The sequence below is a fragment of the Bubalus bubalis genome, chromosome 13 (genome assembly GCF_019923935.1).
Source record: "Bubalus bubalis isolate 160015118507 breed Murrah chromosome 13, NDDB_SH_1, whole genome shotgun sequence".
Taxonomy (NCBI): Eukaryota; Metazoa; Chordata; class Mammalia; order Artiodactyla; family Bovidae; genus Bubalus; species Bubalus bubalis.
Window position 1 is genome coordinate 54107982 of NC_059169.1, and position 10490 is coordinate 54118471.

Consider the following 10490-nt stretch of genomic DNA (forward strand, 5'->3'; position numbering starts at 1 on the left):
TCGAGCGTCTCCTCGCGAGAGGCTTGGTTCTCATGCTCGCTGCCGGGGTCGGAGGTCAGAGCGAGCGTCTCGCGGGCCGGAGAAGGAAGATGGCGGTGGAGTCGCGCGTTACCCAGGAGGAAATTAAGAAGGAGCCGGAGAAGCCCATCGATCGGGAGAAGGTGAGGGTCCGGAGAGATGCAGGGGTCCCTGGGGAGGTGGGGCTGCGGTGCGGGGCCGGAGGGAAGGGTCGGGACCGCGCTTGCAGCCTCCTGACTCCCCCCTGTCCCGCCCCCAGACCTGCCCGCTGCTCCTGCGCGTCTTCACCACCAACAACGGCCGCCACCACCGCATGGACGAGTTCTCCCGCGGAAACGTGCCCTCCAGCGAGCTGCAGATCTACACTTGGTGAGTCAGGGGGTCGGGGACCCACCTGCCGCCTTCGGGCTCTCCTCGGCTCGGGGCCTCTGGAGGCAGTTCACGGGAGGTCGAGGTTCGGTGAGGAAATGGTGTTAACTCGTCTTGTGGCGCTTTGACCGCTCACGTTGAAACTTCTGGGTTGTAAAGAATTGACCCAGGACTGCTGTCACTGTTGGTGACTGCTGGGTACGGAAGTGACACGTCGGTCGTCCAGTGCCGCAGAGGCTCCCAAGGGGCTCTTGGTATAGGGTGGCACTAGAATAATTTGGGGAGGGGAGTGGTGCTATTGGGTGATACTCGTCGGCCTCGTAGAGCGCGTGTGCTAATATTAAGCTTTTGGTGCCCCAGCTTCAAAACAACGAAACCGGGTGGATTTTGATGTGCTTAATGGAGAAGCTTTTGATGTGTTTACTGAGGGTTTGTGTACCTGAATGTTTGTGTACCTTCCCTACCCACGTCTGACTAGGGCCGTTAGGTACAGCAAGCCATATGCAGTTCCTTGGTTTGACGTTATAGTGGCTTTTTAGTAGCAGTAAAAGGTGTATAATTATTTAAAGTATGCCTAATGTAAATATGTGACACTTGTCATTTTAATTGTTTTAGGGTACATTTCGGTGCAACCAGTACTATTTTCAAAACTTTTAAATTCCCTACAACAGAAGGTCTGTACCCAGTAGGCAATAATAATGGGAATTCTTCGGCGCTCAGCCTTCTTCACAGTCCAACTCTCACATCCATACATGACCACAGGAAAAACCATAGCCTTGACTAGACGAACCTTTGTTAGCAAAGTAATGTCTCTGCTTTTGAATATGCTATCTAGGTTGGTCATAACTTTCCTTCCAGGGAGTAAGCTGCTTTTAATTTCATGGCTGCAGTCACCATCTGCAGTGATTTTGGAGCCCAAAAAAATAAAGTCTGACATTCTTTCCACTGTTTCCCCATCTATTTCTCATGAAGTGATGGGACCAGATGCCATGATCTTCATTTTCTGAATGTTGAGCTTTAAGCCAACTTTTTCACTCTCCTCTTTCACTTTCATCAAGAGGCTCTTTAGTGCCTCTTCACTTTCTGCCATAAGGGTGGCGTCATTTGCATATCTGAGGTTATTGATATTTCTCCTGGCAATCTTGATTCCAGCTTGTGTTTCTTCCAGTCCAGTGTTTCTCATGATGTACTCTGCACATAAGTTAAATAAACAGGGTGACAATGTACAGCCTTGATGTACTCCTTTTCCTATTTGGAACCAGTCTGTTGTTCCATGTCCAGTTCTAACTGTTGCTTCCTGACCTGCAGACAGATTTCTCAAGAGGCAGATCAGGTGGTCTGGTATTCCCATCTCTTGCAGAATTTTCCACAGTTTATTGTGATCCACACAGTCAAAGGCTTTGGCATAGTCAAGAAAGCAGAAATAGATGTTTTTCTAGAACTCTCTTGCTTTTTCCATGACCCAGCGGATGTTGGCAATGTGATCTCTGGTTCCTCTGCCTTTTCTAAAACCAGCTTGAACATCTGGAAGTTCACGGTTCACATATTGCTGAAGCCTGGCTTGGAGAATTTTGAGCATTACTTTACTAGCGTGTGAGATGAGTGCAATTATGTGGTAGTTGGAGCATTCTTTGGCATTGCCTTTCTTTGAGATTGGAATGAAAACTGACCTTTTCCAGTCCTGTGGCCACTGCTGAGTTTTCCAAATGTGCTGGCATATTGAGTGCAGCACTTTGACAGCATCATCTTTCAGGATTTGGAATAGTTCAACTGGAATTCCATCACCCTTGTTTGTAGTGATGCTTTCTAAGGCCCACTTGACTTCACATTCCAGGATGTCTGGCTCTAGGTCAGTGATCACACCATCGTGATTATCTAGGTTGTGAAAATCTTTTTTATACAGTTCTTCTGTGTATTCTTGCCATGTCTTCTTAATATCTTCTGCTTCTGTTAGGTCCATACCATTTCTGTCCTTTATTGAGCCCATCTTTGCATGAAATGTTCCCTTGGTATCTCTAATTTTCTTCAAGAGATTTCTAGTCTTTCCCATTCTGTTGTTTTCCTCTATTTCTAGTATGATTCTAGTTCAGTATTATTCCAGGAAAACAGTTCAGGAAGGTCGATTTAACTTATAGAGAAGAACTTTTATTAACAGATTGATGAACACTTCTGTTCAGATAGATTAGTCTATATTTCCTCCAATAAATTAAGAGTTCCTACTTGCCAGATACTTGATTTGACTGAAGAGTATAAAGAGGGTTCCACCCCCTCTCTAGAGTAAACTCAATCTCCAAAAGAAAGCAGATGGAATAAATGCTAAGACTTCAGGGTGGAGATGGAGGGTGAGATTGTGCCACACTCTCTACTCTCAAAGAAAAAAAAATTACAAAAAATTAAATCCCCTTCTCAATTGTCCTGTCCATAAACTGCAACCAAACAAGAGAACCTTATCTTACACCTCAAAATGGTGGCCAAAGACAGACTGGATGTTGGTGAGGGACAGAATGGAGCCCTGCTGTTCCAGAAGCAGCAGTGAGGGAATATTGGGGATTCTCAATTTGTAGAAATAGACTGAGGGGCCAAAGTAGGTGGCCTTGAGATAAGTCCAGGAAAGAGGAGTGAGGAGCCCAGCAGAAGCTAGTTGAATTGGCTAAAGTCCAAGGGACTGTGTGGAGCTGGGGGAACACCCCACCCCAGAAGTGATAGATCTTGTGCTTGGGTGGTCACTAAACAGGTTACTGGAAGAGAATTATCTCGATCACTGAAATAGGGTTGAGTGAGAAAAACAGACCAATAGGAGATAGAGCAAGAAATGGCTCACATAGTAGTGGGGATTGCCTAGGTCTGTGGTGCAGGCTGGAACTCTCCAGCATAAGCTTTTGGAATTTCTTCAGGGAAGTCTTAGGTCCAGTATGAAGCCTTTTCAACTGATTGAATGAGGCTCACTGATTGATTGAATGAGGTTTACTCAGATCATCTTGGATAATCACTTTAAAGTCAACTGATTATAGATTTTTGATCCCGTCTCAAAAACACCTACCTTAGTGTTTGAATAATTAGGAGCTGTATTTTCCTAAATTGACATATAAAACTGACCCTTACAGTCACCAGGAACTCTTGCAGAGATTTGAATAATGAGAGGTTAAGTATAGCCTGATGGTGGGGATGGAGAAAAAAATAGATTGGTCTGTCTTTTAGCTGCACTTCAAGACTTGCAGGATCTTAGTTCCCCAAGCAGGGATGGAAACCTGTGCCCCCTGCAGTGGAATCCCAGAGTCAACCATGGGACCACCAGGGAAGTCCTACTTGATCTGTCTTTAGGAGGTAGAAACAACAGGCCAGAGGTGGGAAGAACTTTACCACTCTTAGGTTTGTGACCTGGGCATCTAAGAGGGTGATGGTCATATGAGAAGAAGGGCATGTTTGGGGGACACTGTAGAGTTGTTCCGGGTGTACTGAGAAGGATTCAGCAGTAGAGAAGGAAAGGTGATGTGATCATTGTGGCCTTTTTGCTCTCAGTGCAGCTGAAGCCATGGTTTTTTACCTGAGTGTGATGTAGTGGAGATGGTGTAAATAGGGAACTGAGTTTAAACTAGATGACTTCTTGGGTGTTTGATCCCCTGCTTAATGCCTTAGGGCTCTTCACTGGTGCCTTGCATCCCAGGTCACTGTATAGCACCCTTCGACAGTGCTGCTTCCAAGTTCCTTTTCCTCCATTTCATGCTCCCAGGTGTCAGGGAAGAAGACAGTTCAAAAACTTAGACTGTTGCTCCTAATACCTGATGCTTATATTTTAGAAGATTTTTCCGGATTGTGTCATATTGGCTCAAGGTCTATATAAAGTTCTCAGTTCAAATAGAAATTGGCAGGGCAGGAATATATATTGTGAAAGGAGCCAATGCTGCTGCTGCTGCTGCTGCTGCTGCTGCTGCTGCTAAGTCACTTCAGTTGTGTCTGACTCTGTGCGACCCCACAGAGGGCAGCCCACCAGGCTCCCCCGTCCCTCGGATTCCCCAGGCAAAAACACTAGAGTGGGTTGCCATTTCCTTCTCCAGTGCATGAAAGTGAAAAGTGAAAGTGAAGTCGCTCAGTCGTGTCCGACTCTTCGTGACCCCATGGATTGCAGCCTACCAGGCTCCTCCACCCATGGGATTTTCCAGGCAAGAGTACTGGAGTGGGGTGCCATCGCCTTCTTCGCAAAGGAGCCTATGCTTAGCCTTAAAAATTCCATGTGCTTCGTTGGCTTTTCCATCTATTGCAGAACTCATCAGGACATTCAGTCTCAGAAAGGAAAACAATGCAGAATCTTTATGAAAATGCTTTCCCGACACATTGATTCTAAGATGCATTCCAATTTCAGAGATGCTAAAATGTAGAAAAGTATGCCTCTGAAATAATGAAAAACAGTTAATTTGATAATTTGGATTAATTTGGACTAGTTATCCTTAAGTGGATAAATCACTAGGTCAGTGAGATATTGCATAGCAGCAAAGGCAGTGGGGTAATTCTGAAGTCCCTTTAGCACACTACCAGTCTAGTCTACCTTCATTCATGAAAATTTCAAACACTGAGGCTGATAAGGGGAAATAGTATTTGGGGGCAAATAGTATTATTAGGTGCTTTAAAATTAAGTCAGTTGTGAGACCGTGACAGTTTCTAACAAAGTTGCAATTGAGACACATGTAACTAATTCATTATGTCAGTATCCTTGTTATATTATTGCTGATTGTCTTTTTTTCCCCCTTAAATTCAGGATGGATGCAACCTTGAAAGAATTGACTAGTTTAGTAAAAGAAGTCTACCCAGAAGCCAGAAAAAAAGGCACACACTTCAATTTTGCAATTGTTTTTACGGATCTTAAAAGGCCTGGCTATCGGTAGGTAACTTTTCATTTTTAATTCCTTATAATCTGATTTCAGTATGTTTTAGCTGCTAGGGATAATCCATATTATCTTACTTTCTAGTTTAGATTATTATGTATTACATTTTTATTGTGTTCTAAGATCATGGAGCAAATCCAGCCCCACATTGACTTTTTAGGACACACACAGTATCATTGCTCAGCCACCCTGTAACAGTTGATCTCCTTTCCTGCAGAGTAAAGGAGATTGGCAGCACCATGTCTGGGAGAAAGGGGACTGATGACTCCATGACCCTGCAGTCGCAGAAGTTCCAAATAGGAGACTATCTGGACATAGCGATCACCCCTCCAAATCGGGCACCACCTACTTCAGGGCGCATGAGACCGTATTAAATTGTACTTGCTTTTTCTTGAATTTATTTTCCAGTCAGTTATGTAAAATAAACTTTGACTACTTCCTCCCCTCCTTATTGCCATTAAGCCTTTAAACTCTATAAACAAATTGTAATGCATCTATTTAGGAATTAGATTTGGCTTTGCTATGGTATATTAATAGAAAGTCCATATGTTTCAAGTTCTTCTGTAAAATATAAAAGTGCTCTTAGCATTCTATGTAAAACTGTATTGTTAAATATATGTTGCAATCATCTTGAGTGTGAAAGTTAATGGGGCCTGGGTTTGGGGTTTAAATAGTATTGCTTGTTTATGCTAAATGATGGAGTTGCTATGTTTTGGCCCAAATGGGGCAGAACAAGAAAGCCATATTATATTAAATGGAACAGGGGTTTGTCACCTAGAAGCTTGTATGGACTTGGGAAGAGGACCTGTGGGAATGAGGGGGTGCAGCTGGAGTGTTTTGGAACAGACTGAGCTGAGGCAAGTTGAAGAAGCTGTCTGTGTTTGAAGAGTGGCCTGCCTGAAACAGGATGTGATGACAAGTTAGAGAAAAGGTGGCACAGTGAGGTCTTTTATGCTTCAAAAATGGGGAAAATAGAACATTTTGAGGGCAGGGAAGCAGTAGAGAGGAACAAGGGTTAGAACTTAGGATAAGGATAGATTTACCTTGAAGATCTGAAAATGCAGGGAGAATGAAAGAGGAAACTTGAGAGCATGGGAGAAGGTCCGGGATGAGGTCGAGCTGAGTAAGCAGGAGGTGTTCACACACCCTCTTCAGTGCTGGGGCTGACTCATGTCTGATTTGAGGCAGTATACAGAGTGGTTAAAACCAGGTGGGCTGAACATGTAAATCCTGGTTACGCTAGGAGCACCTTGGACAAGTTACCTGAATTTGTTTGTTTAAAATTTGTAAAATAAGAAGTGGCAGCCTACAGTACTGTGAAGACTAATAACAAAGTTAGCCATAAAGTAGGACTTTATAAAACATAAACAGAACAGGTGCCATCTCGTCCACAGAACAGTTCCAGTCTCAGTGTGCAGTATGTGATTAAGCCCTATTACCTTCATTCTGTTGCATAGAAAACTTTGAAACTGTGTATCCCCAAATTAAAAAATATATATTACTAGCAAAGTAAGATTGTAGTAGTTTGATCTTGTACAGACAAAAGCAGCCTTGGAAACCTGACACTTGTAGGATCAGGGTCAGTCAGCCAGCAGGTAGGTGACAGTCGTGGACCTGGAGCCCAGACCTAGGGCCTCTTCTCCACTGAGCTTTGCCCCAAACCCCTCAGTGCTTGATTCATTCAGATCAGCTAGGCTTGAGCTCCGTAAGTCATAAAATTAACTTAAACCTGATATATTGGAGAAGAAGAACCATGATTAATTACCATCCTGTTTGTGGAGAAGAAACAATGTACTCTGTAGATCAAGACAGAAAGTCAATATGGGACTTCCCAAGCCAAATTTTCATAACGGTGTGAACTCTTCCAGTGGGGCTTTCCTGTAATTATTCCAGGTTACTCTCCCACTGGCTGAAAATAAAGTGGCTTGTTCACTTTGTTTCAACATGGATTTTTTTTTTTAGGTAAAATTGGTATATAACAATATATTAGTTTCAGGTATCAGATCAGTCGCTCAGTTGTGTCCATGTTTCAGATATCAACTCTGTGTTTGTGCCTATAGGGATAACTGTGAAGGGGAAAGAAAGCAGTTCAAACTGTTAGGCAAACTCTTACTCTTAAATAGAGCTGAACTCAGCCTGTTTCTGTTCTATCGCGAATTCCAAACTTACTGTGACCAAGCAGTTATGAGTGCTGAGTGGTGCCTAATCTCATTTCACCTTCAGCACTGAGGTGCAGGCAGTGGCTATATCTTCACTTCAGCTGAAATGGAGGCCTGCTTTAAATAACAGCTCGCAATGTGGGCTGTGAAGCGAGGAAGCCAACAATGGATGACTGAAAACATGTTTCCAGAAATAGTGTGCTGTTGTCTTCAGCTCCCTTCAGGCTGGCGCCCACCCAGCTCCACCAGTCCTGTTCTGGCAGCAAAGCCGTTGTCTGTGAAGACTCTGCCAAGGGATGTCATCTGGAGCATGTGGACCTGGTTCAGTCTTTGTACAAACCAAACGCCTCTTTTAAATAATATGGTCATGGCTTCTGGTTTTAGTATCTGAGCAGCCAGTGAGGTCTGTGTGTCCTTGTATGTACTTTATTGCTTAGATTGTTTAGTTGCTCAGTCGTGTCTGACTCTTTGTGACCCCATGGACTGTAGCCCTCCAGGCTCCTCTGTCTGTGGAATTTCCCAGGCAAGAATACTGGAGTGGGTTGCCATTTCCTTTTCTAGGGGATCATCTTGACCCAGGGATCAAACCAGGGTCTCCTGCACTGGCAGGTGGGTTCTTTTAGCGCTGAGCCCCTGGGGAAGCACCATTGCTTAAACAGGTTGTTCTTAAAAATCTCTGTAGTTTCTTGGAATCTGTAATGAAACAACCTTGAAGGAAGTGTTTATTCTGCTAATCAGGAACTAGCCAGGCAACTATTTTATGAGGACAGTTATTGATTCCCACCCCCCAGTAATTCCTAGGAGGAATAAGCTAAAACCTATCCCTGGTGGCTTACATGGTAAACAATCTGCCTGCAATGCAGGAGACCTGGGTTCCATCCCTGGGTTGGGAAGATCCCCTGGAGAATGGAATGGCAACTCACTCCACAATTCTTGTCTGGAGAATTCCATGGACAGAGAAGCCTGGCAGGCTATAGTCTATGGGATCATAAAGAGTCAGACGTGACTGAGGAACTAACACATACATACAAAAAGCAATTTTAATACTAAATACCAATATAATTTTAATAAGAAAAACCTGTCAGCCTGGAAATGTGAGGAGTTCATTGTATAAGGGTGTCCTAATCACACACCCACCTCACACCGTTGGGAAAAGCCAGGGAAAGGGGCCTGGAGGACTGCCTGGTAGAGAGTGACTGTTCAGTAAATAGCTGTTTTAAACACAAGATAAAAGGTGTTTGTAGCCCCTCCCTTGCTTCGTGCCCTCAGTTGTCAGAATTTCCTACTCCACAGGCTCGCAGGCCAGCCCAGCTATAACCAACTCCTGAGACAGTGTCATGAATAAAATAAAATTAAAACAATTTAAACTGAATCCAAAGAACCATCTGAAGTACTTTCAAAATCTGCATACATTATTGATAAAGCTGTCAGAAATTGTAATTATTACTCTTTGCACACTTCCAGGGAAAAAGTATGTGGAATGAGTGCCTATTACACACCAGGTACCCTGCACCTGGGGTGGAGAAAAACCTGACATGCAGGTCCTTCCTCAGAAAGCCTTTGTCTCATGACAGAAGGTGTAAGTGCGGATGATCACAGGTGGATAGGAAAGGGTTGAGAGAGAAAGGTTATGCTGAAGATGGCAGGTGAGCTTGTTCAGCACCCATAGGGTTGCATTTAGGCTCCCAGTAGATTAAGGGTGTGGTGTAAACAAAGGCATTGAAGCATCAGGTACTTTCCCGGAATTTGGCTGGAGATGAAGGTGAGGAGGTGGGGGCATGGTGGAGAATGGAGGGGAAGGGGTACACCCCAGGTGCAGTCAGCAAGGCCTGGGGAGGGAAATGGGGCATGGAAAGAAAAGTCCATCATCAAGGCCTCCACATTTTCATCTGCCAAATGGAAGTGCTAGCACCTATTCATTAGGAGTTACTTTAAAAAAATTCAGTGGGTTGACAAATGTAATGAATGTACCATGCCTGGCCCAGTTAGGCCCTTCCGGCCTGGCAGGTGCCCGTGTAACAGTGAACAAGGGAGCCAGTGAGCTCCTTGTCCCCACTGAGCTTTGGTCTGGTGGGGCAAGGAACATTCTGTCACACATTCTACCAAGTTCTATAAAGGATGAGAATGGGGTGCTGACTGGAAAAATGGTTAAACTCTTTGATAGAATAACTTTTAATCTGAGACCTGAAACAGATAAGCTAACACTGGTTGGAGTTTCATGTAACAAGGAAACGGGGGTGCAGGGTTGGGGTGGAAGATGGATTTATGAACCACTTACCTGAAGAGGTGGAGTCACAAGTCTCCTGTGGGAGCTTCAGCAGCAGCCCCTCCTCAGGCGGGCTCGCCCTTTGCAGCTCTGAGTGTTCACCTCGGCACACCCAGAAAAGCACGCTGCTCTTCCTGGACGTTCCCCCAGAGGCCCAGAACTGGCTCTTAGATCTCACGTCAGTCATGTGCCCAGCCCCGACCTGTGTGGTCAGGGACTGTGGCCCTGCTTGTTAGATCTTGGAGCTGGGCTATGAGTTCAAGGAAAAGCAGAACATTGTTTTCCTGTATGGGGGTCGGAGTGGTAAGCGGACAGAAAGGTCAAGGATCTACAGCCTATGGAGACGAGGGAGAGCCAGCCACGGGGGTGGGCGTTGGTGAGGGGAGGAAGGGAAGACCGGAGCGCAGGCTGCAAGAGTAGATGGAGAGTGACCGAGGGTCAGGCCACACAGGGGCGGTCATGGAGGCTACTGTGGGACCTTGGGTTCATCTTAGGAGCAAAGGGAAGACACTGAAGGGTCACGTTTGAAGCCTGATAAGCTAGAAGTAGCCTAGTTCTAAGGAACAGAAATTAGGATCACAGGAGGAGAGTGGTGAGAGCTAAGGAAAGAAATTCCAGAGAAGCTCAATTTGCAAGGCCCTCACAAGACAAGTGGGGACACCCAGCAGGCCACTGGAAGTGCTTCCTATAATGTTTATGTCCCATCTCCCAACACTCCTGTTTCACTCACACCCCCTCTGGTTGCCACACCATTTCTTCTCTCCCTCCTTGAATAAAACTGATGAAAAGAGCCATATT

The 10490-nt window shown here is 44.9% G+C and overlaps 1 protein-coding gene across 1 annotated transcript; it reads left to right on the top strand.

Annotated features, from left to right (window-relative positions):
- On the top strand, positions 1–5897 carry SAP18 (Sin3A associated protein 18). Its single transcript, XM_006073227.3, has 4 exons — positions 1–161; positions 278–387; positions 5141–5263; positions 5485–5897. The coding sequence occupies exons 1-4, from the start codon at positions 33–35 to the stop codon at positions 5639–5641; spliced, it is 519 nt and encodes a 172-aa protein (XP_006073289.1). The 5' UTR covers positions 1–32; the 3' UTR covers positions 5642–5897.
- Positions 5898–10490: the final 4593 nt, after the last annotated feature.